This window comes from Phocoena sinus, chromosome 6, assembly GCF_008692025.1.
Source record: "Phocoena sinus isolate mPhoSin1 chromosome 6, mPhoSin1.pri, whole genome shotgun sequence".
NCBI lineage: Eukaryota > Metazoa > Chordata > Mammalia > Artiodactyla > Phocoenidae > Phocoena > Phocoena sinus.
In genome coordinates this window covers 114,585,171-114,608,573 of record NC_045768.1, presented here as the reverse complement: position 1 = coordinate 114,608,573, position 23,403 = coordinate 114,585,171, and the positions used below count along the sequence as shown (strand labels likewise).

At 41.1% G+C, this 23,403-nt stretch overlaps 1 protein-coding gene across 1 annotated transcript in view; it reads left to right on the top strand.

Moving 5' to 3' along the window:
* Positions 1-549: 549 nt before the first annotated feature.
* Positions 550-23,403, top strand: part of ANXA10 (annexin A10) — a 66,470-nt gene continuing 43,616 nt past the window's right edge. Inside the window, exon 1 of the mRNA XM_032633924.1 lies at positions 550-725. Within this exon, the coding sequence (XP_032489815.1) occupies positions 708-725 (18 nt within the window). The 5' untranslated portion in view covers positions 550-707. The remainder of the gene's footprint in view (positions 726-23,403) is intronic.

Below are 23,403 nucleotides of genomic sequence, written 5' to 3'. Positions count from 1 at the left end.
GTGGTTGAGAATCTGCCTGCCAATGCAGGGGACACGGGTTCGAACCCTGGTCTGGGAAGATCCCACATGCCGCGGAGCAACTAGGCCCGTGAGCCACAACTACCGAGCCTGCGTGTCTGGAGCCTGTGCCCCGCAACAAGAGAAACGGTGACAGTGAAAGGCCCGCGCACGGCGATGAAGAGTGGCCCCCGCTTGCTGCAATTAGAGAAAGCCCTCGCACAGAAACGAAGACCCAACACAGCCAAAAATAAAAATAAATAAATAAAAAAAATTAAAAAAAAAAAAAAAAAAAAAACGATAAAGCAGAAAATAAATCATTAACTTCGTGGTTAATCAACCTACTTTCCATAATGAGTCATCAGCCTTCTCAAAAGATTACACTTCTTTCATTGGTTCGCTAATTTACGTTTCTTGTATCAACATGGGGCCAGGGGCTAGGCTACTGGTTCTATTTGTTTTGTACACAGATTCTGCCTACTCACCTGTGACTGTTAGCTAAGTATAAATGCTGTGTCTTGAGACCTGCTGTGTCCAGAACTGACCCTTCACTTTCTTGCCTGAGAAACTGAGGTGGACAGTGAACATATTTAAATTGGATTGAACAGTGAACTTCACTTTGTTCTAGCGACACAGTGAAACAAGTCTCTTCATCTGACCACACACCAAAGACCTTCTGAACTGCTCTGAACTTAACCACTAACAGCAAAATGTTCTGTGGAGACTATGTAAGTATAATGGCTATTTCTGTAAAACTTTCCAGTCCTTTGAGATTTGAACCTTGTCTATAAAATTTCATTTGCAGGACTTGACATTTTCAATAGGAAATATTGGTGTTCTAATTTATCTTCATTAAAGTTTTAATTAGTAGATGCTCAGTGTAACCATTAAACAAAGTTAATACTATTAAATGTCAAATTCGTGCTAATTTTGAAGTAATGTATTGTTCTCTAGAGGCAATTTAGTGATGCCTACTTTCTTAAGTAACCTGACTCAGAATTCTAACTGAAGTTATAACAAGATGTTTTTGTCTCCATATTTATTTTCTATAACGAACTAAAAATAAACGTGATTGTTAATTTTTATTTTAAATCCATGATATCTTCAGAAAGTACAGTTCATTTTTGACTAATTATCTGCTGAATTTAAGCAAATGCAAAACTCAGTTTAGTCATTTTATTTTTCTTCCTTGTCCGAATCATTTTGACCCAATTGCTCTAATGGTCCACGAACTTTGGAAGAGCCTACATAGACACTGAGTTATCTAAATATACACTGTTTGAAAAGATATCCATTTCACGTGCTCTTGGAAATTACACATAAATGTGTTGTGTGTTGATGATGATGTTTTAGAAATCTGTATTATGAAATAATGCTTTCAGGAAGCCTTTCATTTTTAATGCAAAAATTTTATGCAAAAAATACAGCATAACTATTTGGTTAAACTTTGGCACAAAAATAATGTTATTTACTCATTTACGAAGTATTAATTCCTAGAAAATTTTATTTACTTATATTGTTTCTCAAATATTGAAGGAGTACCTAAAATACGGCCACTTTCCATCACTGTTGGCTCAAGAATCTTAATTTTATCTTGAGATTTCAGGATCTCATTTTTAGTTGAAACTTACTTTTTTGTCTTATTAATTGTGAGGCAGTTACATTTCACCACAGAAATAAAAGTCATTAGGTAATTTAGGCCAGTACAGTAAATGATTTAGTTTGTAAAAATCAGGTTGCTTTCTCCCAACTATTACTTCCAAATAATTGTACTTGAATGAATAGAAATTTTCTCCCTTTCTATTCATTCTAGTACAAATATTTGGAAGTAATTAATACTATATTCTGTGTGGTTTTTATATTAACATTCATATGCCAATTATCAAAATAAACATTTATAGAATATTTAAATTATATTTCAGGGATTATTAAAAGTTACCAATGATAACAAGCTTTTAAAGAAATGCAATAATTTGGGGCTTCCCTGGTGGCGCAGTGGTTGAGAGTCCGCCTGCCGATGCAGGGAACACGGGTTCGTGCCCCGGTCCAGGAAGACCCCACATGCCGCGGAGCGGCTAGGCCCGTGAGCCATGGCCACTGAGCCTGCGCGTCCGGAGCCTGTGCTCCGCAATGGGAGAGGCCACAACAGTGAGAGGCCCGCATAACGCAAAACAAAACAAAACAAAACAAAGAAATGCAATAATTTGCCATGCTTCTGGAACAGATAAAGAATACCGGAGATTAAAAAAGAAAAAAAATCAGAGATTAAAAAGCTGGATTGGAGCAAACCTGAAAATTCACTTTAAGTTTTTTTTTTTTTTTTTTTTGCGGTACGTGGGCTTCTCACTGTTGTGGCCTCTCCCGTCGCGGAGCACAGGCTCCGGACGCGCAGGCTCAGCGGCCATGGCTCACGGGCCCAGCCGCTTTGCGGCATGTGGGATCCTCCGGGACCGGGGCACGAACCCGTGTCCCCTGCATCGGCAGGCAGACTTTCAACCACTGCACCACCAGGGAAGCCCTCACTTTAAGTATTTTGATCAGCTATTTCAGGGCCAGATGTTAGGTTTTATGTATTATCTCAGCAAGTTTTGATGATAAAATTGTTTTACATCATCAATATTATTATATTTTAGAGCAATGATTTATATTCTTAAGATATATGGTCCAATTCGTAAAAATTTGGTATTAAAGAGACCAATATTTGAGGTTAAGTTCGTCTGTTTAATCTGCATTCTGGGTCTGGCGTCCTTAAGCAAAAGATAAGCTCTTCCATGGGCAGGAAAGCAGAAGTCCTCATATCACAGTGCAGATAATTATTGACTGGGTGGCTTCTTAAAAGCAGACTCCCAGCCCCTCTGCTCTGCAGTTCTAATTCAGTATACATGACGTCTGAATTTACCCCCTTCGTATAAATGCATGACTATTTTTGAGAACACCAAAGTGATGTGTTATGTCAGTTACAAAATACAGAAAATTTAAATATAAATCAAGCAAGAGGCAAGAATTATAGAAAGGTAGTTATATTTCTATAAGAAATAAGCATATGCACTCCTTTAAAATTACTTTCTAGAATTATGGAGTTAGATGATCCTCGATGATTAAGGTAATTTGAGTTAGTTACACTGGGATGGTAAATTTACCCTTGACGCACGCAAGTATTTTACTATGTGCTTAGCTGTAAAACTGTCTATTGAAAGCAAGACTTAATTAAAGGATTTTGGCAAGCCTGGAATTTTTTTTTTAAGAAGATGTTGGGGGTAGGAGTTTATTAATTAATTCATTTATTTTTGCTGTGTTGGGTCTTCGTTTCCGTGCGAGGGCTTTCTCTAGTTGCGGCGAGCGGCGGCCACCCTTCATCGCGGTGCGCGGGCCTCTCACTATCGCGGCCTCTCTCGTTGAGGAGCACAGGCTCCAGACGCGCAGGCTCAGTAGTTGTGGCTCACGGGCCCAGTTGCTCCGCGGCATGTGGGATCCTCCCAGACCAGGGCTCGAACCCGTGTCCCCTCCATTGGCAGGCAGATTCTCAACCACTGCGCCACCAGGGAAGCCCTGGAATTGTTTTGATTTCTTTATTAGCCAGATATGAATCCCCCTTCAGGAAGATGTTATTATAATTTACTTCTTGGAGCGGAGGAAATTTCACTGCAGTGTTAAAAAAAAACTTGCCCAAGCCAGGATCTAAACCAGGTATCACTCTGTCATTGTAACTCAAGCTCTTCTTGTCCACTAAAATATACTGCCTCTTCCAAATATATTGCCCTGATTCTTCTAGAGAAACTGCTGGCTGCCGTTGTCCTGTTTTGTCATCAACTGATCCCCCCCTTTTTTTGTACAGAAGCATTATATTTACTATAGATTTCTTTATTGGGTTACACCCTTCCTTTATGCCTCTAAGGAGACTTTAGTCCTATGCCTTTTCCTTTTCTTTTGACAGCTTTCCTATTTCTACCGTATTTATTAACAGAAAAAAGTTACACAGAGGTGTGTCACAAGCAGTATAACATATGGAATGCATATTCAGAACGTGAATGAACATTCTCTATTACGTAGAGAGAAACTATTAAAATTTCCTGAGTCTCTACTAAACTTCAGGAGCTTTGTGTGCCTTGTCTAATTTAATAGTCACAGAAAATCTTTTTACAAAAATACCATTGAACATGCAAGGGTTTTTGCCATTCTTCTTGGAGGCTCCAGATACTCCGCTCAGTGGTTTTACGTGTATTATTTTTAGGCTTCACGATCTTCAAGGAAAGTATTATCAGCCCCATTTTCCATATGAATATACTGAGGCTTAGAGAAGTTAAATAATTTTCCCAGCAGAAGGAGGTCAAACACGCCTAAGCGTGATTATCCTACATAATATAGACTTTATGCTGTGAAGGAAAGAGCAGATCCTTTGTGAGCCCAATTAAGAGAGAAAATGAGCACCGGTATCTTCACAAAGATGCTCTCACTCATAAATGTGCTCCCAGAATGACTCAACAACAGTCGAACGTCAGCAACTGAGGCAACGTCCAGCATGGGCAGCGAGACATCCTGCGTGTTAGCCCAACTAACATGAAGTAACCGCGCTGCGGCTCAGGTGTGAATGGCAGGTGGTGAAGGCAGACACTCAGGAAATCAGAAGCAAATTCCGGGGCTTTCAATCCAGGAGGGGCCGCGGGCCGAGCAGGCCTCCCGTGGGGGCAGAAGCTGCTGAGGGGCAAGATCTTTACTTTTTAAATTTTTATTGGAGTATAGCTGATTTAAAAGCAAGATCATTTTTAAAGCAGGTTTCTCCTATTGAAAGGGATTCCTGGGAGAAACATTCCAACCAAGAAATCTGATTTTGATGGCTTATCTGCAGTACGACTCACTGAACAAATATTAATAAAAGGTTATTCATACTGTAGATTGCTTTTTACTATCACAAGACTGCATTGTCTGAACTTTACACACTAGGATCCAACAAAAGTTATGAATCATACTGGTTAGGGCCTCCACTTTAACTGAAGCTTCTGTTGAACTAATACGTGTTAGATTGGAAAATTAAATGCAGTCACTTTTTTCCTAGTTGTGATATGCAAGCATGTCGGTTAAAATTTTAAAACTCCCTTTTAACAGCTATAGATTGCTTTTGTGGTAAGGGCTGGGCAAACATGACTGTAGAATACTAATTGAACAAGCACTCAGGCCAGCTTTACCCTGAGGATCCATGACTGAGGACAATGTACTTAATCTTTCTGCATCTCAACTTTCCTACCTGTAAAATGGGTGTTATCATAGCACGTGTATTAGAAGAGTCTCTTGAGAATTAAGTGGCAGGCAAAACACCAAGAAGACCAGAAGCATAAATATGCCAAAGCCTGAACCCAACTAATGCAAAAGCCCTGGCTTTCGACAGCCCGGTACACGGCTTCTGGAAGGGAGCTTGAGTTTGCACCCATTACACATATTCATAGCTACATATATATGTATATTCATATATGTGTGTGATTATTCATAACATTTATGCATAAATTTTAATAACATCAGAAGTTTCATGGGTGGAAATATACTCTCTTAAACTCAGCGTAACATTTACTTCTAAATAGTTTCTACCATGCTAAAAAATTTCACAATCCCACTTCCCGCATCAGTTATTGCCAAATTCTATTTTTTATGGCAAAAGGCCTCATTGTAGGAATTGCATCCAATTCCTTTGTATCCAATTCCTTTCCTCCAAATCTCTGACTCCATCCTAACTGGGCTTTCACCCAAAGCCCCTCCGCCTGAAGGGTCCGACAGAGGTAAGCAGCGACCTCCATGTTCCTGACCCCATACCCGACTCTCATGCCTTTTCTTGCTAGATATGAGTGTGGTCTGACACAGTCTCCTTTTGCCAGCAAAGCCCCGGGGCTGAATTCTGGGGACTCTTCTCTTTCCAACTTATAGCCACTCTTTTGGTCATTGTGCCCAATCTGATGGTTTTAATTACAACGTACACACAGAGTCTTCTTTGAATATGTACCTCAACCCAGCATCTATGCCCAAACCCCAGATTCGTAAAACCAGGTATCTACACAGGAAGTGAAAACTCTATCCTCCTTTTAGGTCAAAGGGGGGAAAAAAAAAGTAAAAACCTAAAAATTGGAGTTATCCCTGATTCCTCTGTCTCTCTCATACCTTACAAACAATCCATCAGCAAAACCTTTCGGGTCTACACATTCACAGTATTCATTACATGACCACCTCTCATCACTCCCTCTCCAACTGCCCTGGTCCACGCCAGCAACGTCATCATTTGCCAACTCCATGCAGTAGCCTCCTACCTGGTCCCCTGCTTCTATCTTTGCTCTAGCTTCTATGTCTTGGGGACACAACGGTGAGAATGACTGTCAAAAACACGCATTCTATTGACACGTTGATGATGGTGTAGGAGCCATCATCACCCTGGAGTGAGTTACAGAGTAGGAGGTAAAAACATTAAAGAGGAGCTTGTGAACAAGGTTTTGTTCCTGGTTTACCAGTTCTTAGAGTATTTACCATGATAGGAAGAAGAATAATGAGTTTTCAATGTGTAGGGTCATTTCCATTTTCCGAAGTGCTTGCAGTATACGGACCACAGGTTCTATGGAAGACAAGACACCTTTCTAACATACCTCTCTGGATATGCTGACTTCTCTTAAATGCTAGAGGCTTCCAGATTTTGACGTTATACAATGTATTAACGTCACATTAATACATTGTGCTCATTTCAGTAAGCATTATGGCAAAGCCAGAACCCGCTGCAAATGTCAACGGCGCTGGGGGCTGTAAAACCCAAGGAACAGAAAAAATATGGTTGATGATATTTTAACTTTTTCGAATTAATCCACCCACTTCCACAGTACAAGAAGAATGTCATTGGAGTATCACAAATCACTTTCAAAAACTGTACTTCTTTTGTAAAGTCACGAGGTTAAAGACTGAAGAAATGATGTTGGAGCAGTGAGGCTCAGAGTGATTTTCATGAGTCACGTCCTCCTGGGTCGAAGGGAACCGGGGAAAGCAGATAGAGAGACACCATTTAGAGGGCGTTACTTGCTGATTTTTCCTTGCTGGAGCACCACCTCTAGACCAACACCCAGCCCTCTATCTACCACAGATTTCTGCTATCAGCACAAATTCCTTGTAATCATTCACCAAAAAAGAAAGGATCATGGGAACATTTTTAAGTCTTTCAGAGTTCACGCTGTCAATCTCCCTGCCTCAGCCTCTTTCGAATTGCCTCCAGGAATTCCTAAAACTCTGCTTACAGTTTGCGGACATGCCTTTCTCATCCAGGGAGGAGAAAAGACTGCTTCTTAAGACCCATCTTCTTCTCCAGCATCCCATCTTATCACAACACGTAGTTGTGACTGTATTCTTTCTCAATTATACTTTGATGTATATCCTTCAGACATTCTGGTAATTACGCTCAAAGGAACCAGGAAAATAAAATATTAACAGACCGTGACATGTATCATGTACGAAACACAAATGTAATTCTAGGTTATCTGTGCACAAGATACCGTGTTTTACATTGTCCTGTTATGGAGAAAGTGGGAATCGATTTCACTCACAGGCTACTTTGGACTGTCTTTTCATCTTTATTTTGTGGCAGTCTGTAATAAAGCAACTGAATATCAATGTATTTTACCATCCTATCTCTCAATTGCAATGTTTGTACTATTTTATTTTTAAGTGAGTGAGAATTGATACCAGGGCAGAAATATTTTTTCAAGTTACGAACAAAAAGCACTTTAACCCCAGCAGACACATTGTTCTTAGAAATGTGTATTAGTAATGGTTTAAAGAATATATGAATCCTACTGTATTTTATAGGTAGATGACTCTTGTGTTCCTGTCATCACTACCGTATTAATGTGCTTGAGTTATTGTTCTGTTCTTTAGAGATACTGAATATATGTACACATTCTGCTAAGTTTTCATTTAGTTGCCAGTCTCAAGATATTGTTTTAAAGGGTAAATTAAAAAAAAAGACAAGGGTGCTGAAAGATAGAGACACAGGTACCTGGGGCCACACACCTTCTGTGTACCTTTCATCACCTGTTTACCGACTACTGTGTGTTTAATCAAGCGTGTAACTCATAAAAAAAAGCAAATATTCATAGTGAGTACGGTAGTCCTTTCGAAGCAAAAAAGGGTCAGATTTGTGAACCCTCAATGACATGTCAATTACTGGTTTTGAAATGGGAATTTTTGGTGCAACCGTGGTCACAACTGAACATACAGTAGAAGCTCCTGGAGATCTCAGGCCCCTGCAGCCCTTATTCTGTGTTATTCCAGACACTGCCTGATAGGGTGACCATGTACAGATATGCCAAGTCTTCCTGCAAGGAGCTGATTTCTTGATTTAGTGGACTTGGTCTTTTTTTTTTTTTTTTGCGGTACACGGGCCTCTCACTGTTGTGGCCTCTCCCCTTGCGGAGCACAGGCTCCGGACGCGCGGGCTCAGCGGCCATGGCTCACGGGCCCAGCCGCTTCGCGGCATGTGGGATCTTCCCGGTCCGGGGCACGAACCTGTGTCCCCTGCATCGGGAGGCAGACTCTCAACCACTGCGCCACCAGGGAAGCCCGGTCTTTTTCTTATGTATAATAATACTGATTTGGAGTAATTTGAATGCTTCAAAGATGGAAATGGTTTTGGAAAATGTTACTTTAGTTATTTAGCAGAGGGAAATAAGTACAAATAGTAAGCCTGTCGGGGGGGAAGAAATTTTCCTCTATCCATCTAGGTTCTTCTGGCTGGTCTAAGAATTAAACGGACATGAGACAGATGAACAGGAGAAAATCACACAAAAGTTGAAAAGCATGTATATACATGGGAGAGACCCAGGAAAACTGAGTCACTTGCCAAAATGGCTGAAACCCTCAGCTTATACAACATCTTCAAAGATAAAAGAGAATGTTGCGGGGTAGGGGTTGGGACCTCAAAGGGGAGGAAGGCAATTCACATGGAGACGGAAAAGCACACGTTTGATAAACACGTGTCTACGGGGCCAGCAGAGACAAGGGGCACAGAAGGGATTTTAACAGACTTTGCAGGTCCCTCCCTGTCGACACACCTGGTTCATATTAAAGTTACCTACGGTGTTGGTTCTCTGTCTCTCCCTCTCTCTCTAGCTACCTATCATCTACCTTCATGGTGATATATCCAATCTAATTCAGCCCCACATTTTAACCGTCACCATTAGTTACAAGTTCTTTCTCACACAATAAAAACGGTAACTATCAATATCTAAAATACATGTGCTCATTTGTTTAACTCCATCATACATGTACATGTAGTTTAGAGTGTGCTAAGCCATAGCCCTGTCAGAAAGGAGAGGACGTTGTTTGGGTTCTTTCCATCCTTAGCTTTACAGTCTCCCGACAAACACTATTTTGTGAACTTACTTAGGGCACGTCCCTTCTCCCAGCCCACTTAACTGTGGCTACAAGGTTCGTGTGTACTTTAGACAGATTTGTTTGCTACAATCTGCATTCCCTGTCGGGTTCCCTTACTTCATAGCTGATTTTGTTACATTTAAATTTATGTGTGGTAAAATGTGTTCTTTGTGGTATATACACTCGTAAGAGTTTTGAGTCATGTATCCGATCCATTTCCTTATAGAGACTTCCATCACCCCAAACATCCTCCACACTCCCGGTTTGTAGTCAACCAACACCCCAGCCCTCAAACCTGGCAAACTGATCTGTTTACCTTTTCTCTAGTTCTACCTTTTCCAGATTGTCATATAAATGGAATCACAGACTATAAACCCATCTGGAAATGGCTTCTTTCACTTGGTGGGGTGCATTTAACAGTTATCCAAGTTGCTGCATGAATCACTAACTGTCTTTTTATGGCTGAAAAGCAGTCTTGAATGAGTATACCGCCGTCTGTATATCCATTCAGCTTGAAGGACAAATGGCTTGTTTCCAACTTTTGATAATTACAAGCAAATCTTCTAAGAACACTCAAGTTAAGGTTTTTGAGTAAAGTTCCCATTGCTTTAGATAAATATCTAGGGGTCGGATTGCCAGGTTATATGCTAAGACTGTGTTTAAACTTTATAAGAAATTGTCCAATTGTTATTCCAAAGTGACCCACAATTTTGCATTCCGACCAGCAGTGTATGTAGCAGTGTCTTACTGTAGTTTTACTTTGCATGTTTTAATGTAAATGATATCCGTAGTTTTTTTTTTTTTTTTTTTTGCGGTACGCGGGCCTCCCACCGTTGTGGCCTCTCCCGTTGCGGAGCACAGGCTCCCGACGCGCAAGCTCAGCGGCCGTGGCTCACGGGCCCAGCCGCTCCGCGGCATGTGGGATCTTCCCGGACCGGGGCACGAACCCGTGTCCCCTGCATCGGCAGGCGGACTCTCAATCACTGCGCCACCGGGGAAGCCCATATCCGTAGTTTTTCATATGCTTATTTATTATACCTCCATTGGAAATGTGTCTGTTTATAATGCTTACCTATTTTCTAAGTTGGTTTTTTGTTTGTTTGCTTATTTTTTATTGGCCTTTATATATTTTAGATAAAAGGGCTTCATAAAAAATGCGATTTACAAATATTTTCTCCCATTCTGTGACTTATCTTTCCATTTTCTAACAACATATTTCATAGAGCCAAAGTTTTCAATTGTGGTGAAGTTCAATTTATCTTTTTTTCTTTATAGATTGTATTTTTGTTGTCATGTCTAAAAATTTTTGACTAACCCAAAGTCACGCAGATTGTCTCCTACATTTTCTTCCAGATATTTCACACAGTTAACATTTCTATTTAGGTCTACGATCAATTTGGGGTTAATTTTTGTATAAGGTGTGAGGTATAGGTCAAGCTTAATTTTTGTTTTCATATGGATGTTCAGTTTTTATAGCACCATTTCTTGGAAAAACTTTCTTTCTCCATTGAATTGCTTTTACAACTTTGTCAAAAATTATGTATTGGGCTTCCCTGGTGGCGCAGTGGTTGAGAGTCCGCCTGCCGACGCAGGGGACACGGGTGCGTGCCCCGGTCCGGGAAGATCCCACATGCCGCAGAGCGGCTGGGCCCGTGAACCGTGACCGCTGAGCCTGCGCATCCGGAGCCTGTGCTCCGCAACGGGAGAGGCCACAGCAGTGAGAGGCCCGCGTACCGCAAAAAAAAAAAAAAAAAAAATTATGTTTTTATATGGATCTATTGCTAGATTCTCTATTCTGTTCCACTGATCTTATTTTCTATAACATTAGCCAATATCACAGTCTCATTATTACTGTGACTTCATAATAATTCTTAAAATCAATTAGCATTATTCCTTTAATTTTTCTTTTTCAAATCTGTTTCAGCTGTTCTAATTCCTTTGACTTTCAGTATGATGAAATAAACTGACTGATTTTTGAATGTCAAATCAGCCTTGCATTCTTGGAATAAACCTCACTTGGTCATGCTACTTTTTCTTTTTATATGTTGCTGCATTGGAATTTCTTAGATTGGGCTTCTTTTTTTAATAAAAAAAATATAAAGACAAACCCTTATAATTTGCAGTCAAAATGGCTCATAGTTCGTTGCAGTTTCCATGGTTAGATAGTTCTTTGGGAATGAAATAAATACGGATTGAGAAAATCGACAAAGCGGGTAACAGAGCAAAGCAGAACGAAGACTTTCAGTGAAAGGTGGGGAGCAAGTCCTAAGAGGTTTTTTTTAAGTGAATCTGACACATTGTTAATTTAACTTTTCTGATTAGATAAATGAATGCACTATTATTTATACTTTATTTAACAGGTACTTTGGGGGAAAAAACACAATTTTTTTCAGGTAGTTAAATTAAACTTGGACTACTTATCAGAGAGAAAACAATATATGCGTTTACTTGATTCCTACTTTGTCCGTTTAAACTCTACAGGGCTAGTTTCCCCTGGGTCCTGTCTCAGTCAGCTCCGGCTGCTGTAAGAAAATTTCATAGGCTGGGGTAGCTAAACCGACATTTGTTTCTCAGAGTTCGAAGGCCTACAATTCCAAGATCAAGGTGCCAGCAGATTCTGGGTCTGCTGAGGACCATCTTCCCAGCTCACAGACCTCTCTCCCACTGTGTCCTCATGCGACAGAGACACTCAGCTCTGGCCTCCTCTTCTTATCAGGATATGAATCCCATCATGGGGCCCCCCACCCTCATGACCTCATCCAGATCTAGTCACCTCCCAAAGGCTCCTTCAAACACCTTCACACTGGGGACTAGGGCTTCATCGTATGAATTTGGGGGACACAAACATTCTGCACATAAGAGATCTCATGACTTGGCTTTTGCTCTTTGGTACTTAAATATTCATAAATCACTTTCACTATATCTTTAATGTATAGAAATTAAAAATATCTAGATCTGTGCAAGGTGAAAATTTTGAACATTTCTTTTTTAAATTTATTTACTTTTTTATTGAAGTATAGTTGATTTACAATGTTGTGCTGATTACTGCTGTACAGCAAAGTGATTCAGTTATACATATATATACAAATTCTTTGTTTTATATTCTTTTCCATTATGGTTTATCATAGGATATTGAATATAGTTCCCTGTGCTCTACAGTAGGACCTTGTTTATCCATTCTACATATAAAAGCAACATTTCTTCTTAATTAAAGCATCTCTCCCTCACCTACTCCTGCCAGCTTCAGGTCAAAACCCTGCATTAGTAAAGAGGGTGAGACTGAGTTCTTTATCCTTCTGTGGGTGGCCCCCTCCACCTGTGAGTCCCCTGACTGAGGCACCCAACACCCCGAGGATTGGGGAAGAGTGTGTACGTGGGGGAAAAGTCCAGGAATGTCTTGGGTCTTACTTAACAGGTATTTTAGTCACTGATGCTCTGTGGCCGTAGAAGATGTCTCTTTGGGACCACTGCGGGTTTACAGGACACCTCTCACTGGCAGGAATCTTCTCCTGAGGTTTATTTATCCGTCTGTTCTCAGAGTTCCTATTAGTCCCCCTGAAGAAAGATTTGGAGCCAGATCCCTTCAAAATGACTTGTGACGAACGTGTCCTACTTTGGGGCTCTCACTGGGTCCCCAGTAAACACGCACACGCCCTACATCCCCACTAGCTCTGGGATGGAATAAACACTTGGAGTTCAGGCATCCCCAGTAAAGCCGTCCTCCTCACACTGGGCAGCTGCTTAGCCAGAGTCTCGGCCTTAGCCTCATTTGCAGTGTGTGTCACTGGGTCCCCAGAACTCTGTGGACATATTCAAGTTCTCCAGGCAGCCCCCTTGTTGAAGACAGCCCCACCCTGTACCCTTCACCCCGGTTCCCATGGCAGCACAGGAAGGTCTCAGAACACCATCACCTCGACCCAAATACTCCCACCTATAATTTCAGAGCCACTTCACCTCCTCCAGGTGGCTGAGTGGCTAAGATTTACAAAACTGGTTTCTAGAACCTTCTTTGCAACCTCCGCCCAGGTGGTCCACCCTTCACTTTGGAGTGTGGACGCCGTTGGCAGCCACTGTTTTGCCAGAAAATTAGAGCCTCAGGGAAATGGAACTCTGAAGGGACCAAAGTTAAAATCCTACTACAGTGTTATATAAACATCTTGACTGTTTGCCACTTTTTCCCTGTTGTTTGTCTATCAAATGAATCTCTCTACCAATCTTCACTTTCCAGAAAGAAGATTAATATATGTCTCATGTGGTGCAACCCATAACTGACTCGCATCTAACACACCCATATTTTATTTGGTAGAAATTTTCCCTTTAATATAAGGCACCATATGAATGTTGATGGATCTTGGTCTCCTCAGCACGTGTTCTCAGGTTTTGTAAAGTATCTGAATACTAGTACTGCTTTACCTCTTACGCTTACATTTCTGTAGCTATTACATTTCTTCAATGAAGAAAAGTAACATAAAAGCATGTCAAATGCAATTTAAAGCAGACTATGGCACTGTACTTAAGTGCATAGTAGGAAAATTACAGGTGCATTACCGATGCCTCAATGTGTAAAAGTAACCAATTGAGAATTACTTTAAAAAAATAAAAGGACTGGATTCCCCCCTTGAGTAGGTGATGATCGTTTCCTGAATGTATCCTGGTATCACTGTGGGGTTTGACAAGTAGCTGACAGATTACTTTGAAGATTACAAAAAGGGGGACACCTTTACCATATAATCAGATGGCCCTCAATATTTTCTGAATTTTTCCCTTCCTAAACATTAGATGACTTCTGAGATCTAGTCTTCACAATGGGGTCACTTCTTAATTGCTATTTATCAGAACCTTCACCAACGTTTACAAGTAAAAGCATAACAAAATGTAAATCCAAGAACCCAGGTACTCTTGAGAAATTAAAAATTACCTTTAAATACTTTAAACAATTTAAGAGCATTTTATCTATTAGCAAAGTTAATTAATGTCTCCCTGATCTTGGAGTCCTTACTATGACGCCATCAATGTACTTCATTAAGGAAGTAGAAAGCTGTGAACCAACTGATGTAAAACCAGTCAAGGTACAAGGTGGTCCTCTGCCTCCTTCATCCCCAGAGCAAATGATGGCCTGAGGCACAGCTAATGTCTATAAAGAAATCTTCTAGTAATGAATGTGATTCCATATTTTCACCTTTATTATGATTCCATATTTTTTCCATGTTTATTGTGACACCATATTTTTTCTTCAGTATAATTCTTTGTTTTTGTTTTTTGTGTGTGTTTTTGGGTTTTGGTGTTTGGTTTTGCTTAGTTTTAGATTTATACATCTTCACTCACTGAATGAAATAGAAATGCTTTGCAGCATACTTATTTAAAACAGTTCAAAGCAAAAATTGCCCTAAACCAACTGGCCATTAGTCTAACTCTGTAAAATATATTAGTCATATGTCTATCAAAATTAATTGCAAAATTCTAAAACTTTTGTTTGGGTTAAATTTCCCTCAATAGAGAAATATAAAATTTCTTCGTTTTATAGCTAAACAACTTAATTTACGGATTATCCAGCCAAAACTTTATTTAGCTGAGAATTGTTTTTTTAAAAAAACCATATTCTCTGTGCTATGCGGCTGCTTCCCACTAGCTAGCTATTTTACATTTGGTAGTATTTATAAGTCCATGCCTAGCACAGGGAGATCAGCTCGGTGCCTTGTGACCACCAAGAGGTGTGGGATAGGGAGGGTGAGAGGGAGACGCAAGAGGGAAGAGACATGGGGATATATGTATATGTATAGCTGATTCACTTTGTTATAAGGCAGAAACTAACACACCGCTGTAAAGCAATTATACTCCAATAAAGATGTTAAAAAAAAATAAAAATAAAAACATAGGCCCTTCCTGAGACTATACAGATAATTCCAGAACAAAATTTACGATATCTAGAAAACAGGCCACACTGCTTAACACGGATGCTTAATTTGTACTTTCAACATATATTCACAGGTAAAGCTTGACTGTGAACAGTATGTTCATCAGATCAAATGCATGGATGTAATTAAATTTCTGCTTGTTGATACTTGTTTTATAGCTCTTATTAAAAGTAAACGTAAATAAAGCTTGTTTGGAGATTAAAAAAAAGAAAAACATATTCTCTTGCTTTAGTTTATATTAACTCAGAGAAAAGAAAAATTGTCATAACCAGCTAGAACCAAGCATTATTATAAAGGTATAATCTGTTGGGAAAAGATCATGATTTTTTTCACAGTAGCCTTTCAGCGTTTTAAAAGGAAGTAAATGGTAGGCCAAAGAAGCCATTCTTTTTCTCATTAACATCGCAAGGACATGCAGTTCACTAGATAACATTATCACTGATTTCTGTTAAGGAAAGCTAAAGAATTCTTATCACCAGGAGGCTGTTTCTATCTGTGAAACAGATTATTGGGCTGGGAGAGTGCTGGTTACTAACCTCTAAAAATATCAAATTAGAGGAGAGTGGCTGAAATCACCATTCATCTAAGAGCTGCAACCTCATTTTGTAGAAATTGTTCTCATAAACCCATGAGATGCAATTCTTCACACATTAAATGTCAACATAATCTCTATCTTAAAAGTGAAATTCAGGACTACATGTGTTCCTTGCGTTTGAGCTATAGATCCTATACTGAATGTGCTTCCTAGTTAACCTTTAAAAAGTTGAAGTTAGGATATGCTCTATGCCTCTAGACTATGTTACGGGCATTAAGGTATTTTAATCTTTTTATAAGGGACATAAACAAATATGAAAGCAGCATTAGGTTTTTGAAATATAAGAATAATAATCAACAAAGAGTAAAAAAGAAGAAGAATGAGAGGTGGGATATACAGGGAAAGCACTGGGTCTAAAGTCAGAACATTTTTATTCTGGTCTGCCAATCATTAAGCCAATGGTGTTATATAAATATTGAGTCATCAGTTCTTATATGTAATGTACAAATAAGAACACTTGCCTTGCCTGATACAGCCTTGTTGATAACTTCAAATTAAACAAAGAACGCAAAGGTGCTGTTTAAACTGCAAAGGAGCTATACGGCAAGCAAGAAGTATAGAGCCTCCCTCACCTCAGAAAACCAGGTTTGCAAAAAACCCTTACACACTGTCTTAGTGGGCACGTGGATATGTTTACTAGATTTAAATGTGATTTTAGGTCTCTTAAATGGTATATTATGGATGAAAATTAACAGAGTGTTAGGACACAGTATTAGTTAGACTATTCGTACGTAAGGTTGAGCAGTATTTTTAGACCTGCTGCACAATCTTTTTATCTTCAAAGATAAGAAAAGAGCAGAAGAGACTTTAAGGTATCTCCTATAGAGTGATACACCAGGGAAAGACAGACTACCAAATACGTAACACATGATTCCATTTGGAAAACTACAATTATATGTAAAGATAGGAAAAGCACAAGAAGAGGGTGTGGGAGATATTTCATTTTGTTATAGACATTAAATATTTAACAATAATTTGTAGGCAATGAGATCATAACTGATGTTTTAACTTTTTGTCAGAGATGTTCTTATTGGCTAACTCGATTATATTGAGTGTAGGTTTATTATTTAATGATAAAAACTTCCCACTTGAATTCCTTCAATGTTCAAGAAGGGAGTCTAGCAGTTAGGAACACAGGGGTTGGTTTTTGAAGCCTGTGAGTCTGTTTCTGTTTTATAAATAAGTTCATTTGTAACTTTTTTTTTTTTTTTTTTTAGATTCAGCATGTAAGTGATGTCATGTGATATTTGTCTCTCTCTCTCTGTCTGGCTTACTTCACTTCGTATGGTAATCTCTAGGACTGTCCATGTTGCTGCAAATGGCATTATTTCATTCTTTTATTGGCTGAGTAATATTCCACTGTATATATGTACCACACCTTCAAAAACAAACTTATGGCTACCAAAAGGGAAACATTGGGGGGAGGGATAAATTAGGAGTTTGGGATTAACAGATACACACTAATATATATAAAATGGATAATCAGGGCTTCCCTGGTGGCGCAGTGGTTGAGGGTCCGCCTGCCGATGCAGGGGACACGGGTTCGTGCCCCGGTCCGGGAAGATCCCACGTGCCGTGGAGCGGCTGGGCCCGTGAGCCGTGGCCGCTGAGCCTGTGCTCCGCAACGGGAGAGGACACAACAGTGAGAGGCCCGCATACCGCAAAAAAAAAAAAAAAAAAAAAAAAAGATAATCAACAAGCATGTACTGTATAGCACAGGGAACTATACTCAATATTCTGTAATAATCTACATGGGGAAAGAATCTAAAAAAGAATGGATACATGTATATGTATAACTGACTCACTTTGCTGTACACCTGAAAGTAACACAACATTGTATATCAACTATACTCCAATATAAACTAAAAAATTAAATTAAAAAAAAGAACACGGGGACTGGAATCAGACCGGGCTGGGTCTGAATCTGGGCACCATCGCTCACTAAGTATGTGATCGACGAACAGAAATTGACCTCTCTAAACCTCGTAGCAATAGTACCAACCTGGCTTGTGTGTATTTTTTTGATTGTTTAATTCCTTGGAGTTCAGTAGTGTAAATTAACACTATTTGGGGGACATACTGGAAACTCAATGGGTGCTGACTAGTGGATTGAGGTACTAATAGTATTGAACTACTTCTGTTCTTTACTTGACTTCCTTGCACTGATTCAGCTTCACTGGGCTGAACCATTCTTATCGTGATCTGAAAAGGGTATGTAGGAGGTATCTTTTTCTTTTGCCCTTTCCTTTAAATTACATTTTGCTGGGTTTAAAACTTTCGAATCCTAAATTGTTTCCTCTGAATTCTGGAAAGACTGATCAAATGCCTTCTAACATTGAATTTTGTGGAAAAGGATTCTGATCCCAGTTTGATTATTTCCCTTGTAAGCAAACTTGAATACGTTGTCTCTTAAGTGTTGATTTTTTCATTAATATTCCCCAATACGGATGGTCCCTTTTCATCACATCACAAGAATGTGATTCTTTCACTGCCTGAATTTTTTCTACTTTTTCTTTTGTTATTGTTTTTCTTCCATTGTTCTCCTCTCTCCCAGCTGTATACGCATTAAATGTAATGTCCTAAATTATGTCTCCATATTTTATTGTTTCTTCCATAATTTATCGCCAAGTCTTTTTTCCATTTATTCTGAAAGACCCTGGACAGAATTATCAAGTAGCAATAATTTCCTTACAATCCTCCTTAGGTGGCATCAGTCACATGAAATTCTTCTATGATCTTTTACACTATGAAACATATTCTTTCTGGTAACTTCAGTGACTTTCTTGATTTACTTATAGAACAGTAATAACCCATTGCCTTTTATTTATCCAGACAGAATGTTACTTCAAATTTCCTCATTATATCTTATCAAATGCTAACTTCCCCAAAACAGCACCAAAAACCCTCCGAGGATGAAGCACACCTTGATGATCTTAACAGCATCTCAGAGTCGAGGGGGAACGGCAGGATATTTATGAGGGTTGGGGGGTTTGGTTTAAGTGTATCTTTTTTTTTTTTTTGTGGTACGCAGGCCTCTCACTGCTGCGGGCCCAGCCGCTCCGCGGCATGCGGGATCCTCCCGGACCGGGGCACGAACCCGCGTCCCCTGCATCGGCAGGCGGACTCTCAACCACTGTGCCACCAGGGAAGCCCCTAAGTGTATCTTTTGATGAGGGGGTGTGGGCCTGACTGGGAATGACCAAGTTTGTGACGTAACCGTTTAGGATGGGAGGACACGTGGAAACAAGGATTCCATGGTGACTGTTAATTTTCTGTTGCTGCTATAACAAATTACCACAAGGTAGTGGCTTAAAACAAATGTACTCTCTTAGAGTTCTGGAGGTCAGGAATCTGAAAACAGTTATACCAGGCGGAAGTGGGGCTGTCAGCAGGGCTGGCTCCCCCTGGAGGCTGTGGGAAGGATGGCCTCTTCAGCTTTTCGAGCTGCCAGCAGTCGCCCACGTCCCTGGACCATGTGTCCTTCCTTTATCTTCACAGCCAGTACTGTGGCATCTTGCTTTCGGCTTCCTGTCACCTTCTTGTCCTGTAGTCAAATCTCCCTCTGCCCACCTCTCATAAGGGCAGGTGGGATTATATTTACAGCCTCCCAGGTTAATCCAGGATAATCTCTCCATCTCAAAATCCTTCACTTAATCACACCTGCAAAGTCCCCTTTGGCAGGTGAGGTAACATTCGCAGATTCCAGGGTTTAGGATTCGAATGTCTTGAGCCTTCAAGAGTAAGCAGTCATTTGATGCCATCGATTTTACTCTAATGAGGTTAAGTTTCGTAGTCTTCTACTACATATTACTAAGATAAAGTTTACAGTACCTGTTATTAAGATAAAGTTATCATCAATTTCATCTTCCTACACAACTGTTTCCTCAAAACATACAGTCACGTGAGTGAAGATGCTCTTGGATGGTAATCATAAGAGGCTGTGTGGGTGAATCCAGGTTCCTCCATGCTTTTCTTAAACTCCTTGACATCCGTCTACTAAGCTGTAAAGATTTTACAGCAACTAATTTAGTAATTGGTCCGTAGTCATAAACGCTTCTGCATCAACCTGAAAATATGACTCAGCCTATCTTAATATCAGTAGCTGTGGCAGACATCAGATCATTAAGCTTTATTTTGATTATATGATAGATACATATTTACTTTGCAAGTGTAACCCAGATGTAAGCTGCAGTCATCCTGTCCTTTACGACTCAAATTAAGTTCACAAAACTTTTCCTCCCGGTTACTCTTCCTCCCTAAAGATTCTTATCTGAGGCCAGAGGAACACAGGGAATAAAGATCAATGGTTCTCTCACTCACTGTAAGCGATGTTTCCATTTCTTTTTGTTCATGTATGCTGTCCCTTCTCAGTGGCTGGGGACCCATCACAGGACAACCCTAATTCCTTCCCTCCCGCAAAATACCATCAAGAGAAAGCCATCCCCACCAACACTGTGCCTGGCCCCCTGCCACGTCCCATGCCAGCCGCACTCCCCGTGGCCGGCAGCAGGCTGGCAGAACCCCGGGGGCTGCCACTCTGTGTGCCCAAAAGCCCCACCACGAGGGAGGGGTGGGGATGTGCAGGCAGCAGTTCAGACACTCAGAGGGACTGGCCAGGGACACACGAGCTGGACAGCTGGCCTCCTGCCCGCTCGAGGACACGGTCTGGGTGTCCTGGATCTGGGGCTGGAGCTGCACGTGCCAACTGCCCTGCCAGGTGCCGGGCCAGGGTGTCTACTCTGCCTGGCGCCGTTCTCGTCCATAGCGTTCACCAAAAGAGACAGAAAACAACGGGGGTTCATGATAACAGGGGGGATCTATACTGGGGTTCTACTGAAGTTAAATATTAGACATTCTGTTCTTAAATGCACTTTGGTGACCCAGCTAATGGGAATCTATTTTTGGCTGTCTTTCTCTAATTTCCTCAATCCCTCCTTCACACACACACACACACACACACACACACACACACACACACACACGCCCCTTTCTTTTTCTCTTAGAAGTGGTATAAGAAGAACTACTTATGCTTTTAGAGTTTTGGTTTTACCCACAAGATCCTTTGCAAATAGAGGTATTTTTCAGTCGCAAAGATGAATAAAGGGCCTCAATCGTACATGTTACTTTACATCAGTTTCAGCTCTAAGGGAAAAGGCTCCAGCCAGGGAGTTAGATCTGGATTTGAGTGTCAGCTTCACGACACACGACCCGCATGGCTTCAGACAACTTAGCCTCAGAATCTCCTCATCTGTGAAATGAGCTGAGTATCACCAGCTTCACAAGACCGCTGAGGTGATTACCCAGGAAATGCAGGTGAAAATGCCCAGAGCACAGCCTGCTTGTGTGAATGATGAATTCTTAAGCTGCTGGATGAGAGCAGATGTCTCTGAGTCCACGTATTTTTCTATTTAGTATTTTATAAACATTCTTAGAGCCCACTTTCTACCTAAGGGGCTGCCCTAAATGCTTTGGAAAGCAAGAGAAGAAGTGTCCCTGCCCTTCAGAAATTGAAAATTTAGAGGAAAAGGCAAATGCAAAAAATGCAAGGCCGTGGTCAACAGAGGTGCAAAGTAAACCATAGGTAATACTCGATAAAACCTGGGAAGACCCCACATAACAGGTGGAATTTGAGTTGAGTCCAGAGTTTGGCTGGAATGAGAGTAATTCTGCCTCACTATCCATTCGTGTTACTTGTCATACCATACCTCTTCCCAAACTGTTTCCTGGAAATCCAAATATTCTTCCTTTATTCACGAGAACAGTCCAATCTCTAAATTTGCACAACCACTCCCATTCAGGTCCGTTTTCCACAAAACAAAGGACGCCCAGTTAATGAGAGTTACTACTCTTGGAAACCTGGTAGAACTAGGAATGGATATTTTCTGCCGTGCTCCTGGCACTCGAGTAGGATGTCCTGCAGCTCTGGCACCAGGAAGAGGGTAGACAATTCCTGGGACGGCAGGTGGTGGGGGTGGTGTCAGGAAGGACTCCCTGCACAGAGGGCCCTGGAGCCATCAGTTAAATCCTGAACAGATGTTCACGGTGGAGTCGGAGGATGCGAGTGTGTGTGGAGATGGGCACGGGTGGAGAAGAATCCAAACAGAAGGACAAGGCCAGAGGCACTGAGGGCTGGGGTGTGGGTTGTGTGTCGTGTATAGGAGCCAAGAGGTTCAGGGCGAGAAAGTAAGACACGAACCCATGCAGACGGTCAGGGACCAGTCCTGAAGAGCACTGTCCACACTGTTAAAGTATCCGATTGAGCCCCACGGTCATCTGTTCTCAGTCATGGGAATGAGTTGCCGCAAACACTGAAAATACTCCCATCAAGACCAACGAGCCAAAGCTCGAACATCTTTTTCTATTCTATACACTCACGTTTTGCCCAATATATGATATCCTCACCCCGACCTATGACCATATACTCTGTTGAGTGCACGACACTGCAGTGTCCTCAAGGCTAGCACACTGGGATGTGTTTGTAAACCTAGGTGCTCCCGGGGATGTTTCTTTCATGTGGAAATCAAACACCCCGTGGGCCAGAGCAGAAAACAGAGAAGCACTGCTCTGGGCAGGAAGGACTTAGGCAGAGAAGGACACAGGACGTGTCTGATCTTGGGAAGGACCATTCTGGCTGAGGGAACAGCTCATTGGGTGCGCCGGGGGAAGGGGTAAAGGGGGCAGTAGCAGAGGTTAAGACAAGGGGGCCCTGTGGAAGGTATTGTGGGGAGAGGACGGACGGGACTGGACTGAAGGACAGACTCGTGGAAGATGAGAGAGGGTGGGTTAACACACTGGTTACTCAACCCCTAGGGCTGGTCATGCTGAAGCCACTGAAACCATTCAGGAAGCTCTTGTCAGACAGAAGTCAAAGGAGAGTGAGGTTCAGGGCGTTTGCAGATCCAGGGGCCAGTGCCCCAAAGGTGAGTATGTGCTCTATGGAAACGGAGGCCCAGGACTTCTGTAGGATTTCCTCACAGGGCTCCAAAAACCCTCAGTTCACTAGAAATCTAAGAATCTCCGTTACACCGAAACAAAGCTGAATTATTCGCTGAAACCCACATGCTGGCAGGTGCCCAGTCAGTCCAGCTGATATTTCAAAGTCCAAACTCTTTAGGTTCTCAGGTGGTCGGGATGAGGGTGACTTAAAAGCCAGATGAGAGAAAGGACTACAATGTAGGTGTTGAATAAGAAGCAACATGGGTTTATGGACGCCGGGCCCCTGGGTCCCTATGAATGAGTGAAATACGCATTCTCCATGTACCTACGGATATGAGATGATGAACATGTTTTTATCAACTTCATGAGCCGTCTATATGTGCCTTTTCCCGTCTGTATTCAGTTCCAGACAATAACTGTGAAATTCTTCTGTCAGTTAAAGAACTCCGTTCATTATTTGCTCAGGGGGTAGATTCTGGAACCAAGTTTAAATCTTCAAATCACTCATGATCTCCTGCACAGTGAGTTCATGACGCAGTTTATTCTGTCATTTAAAAAGGGAGTGTTTTT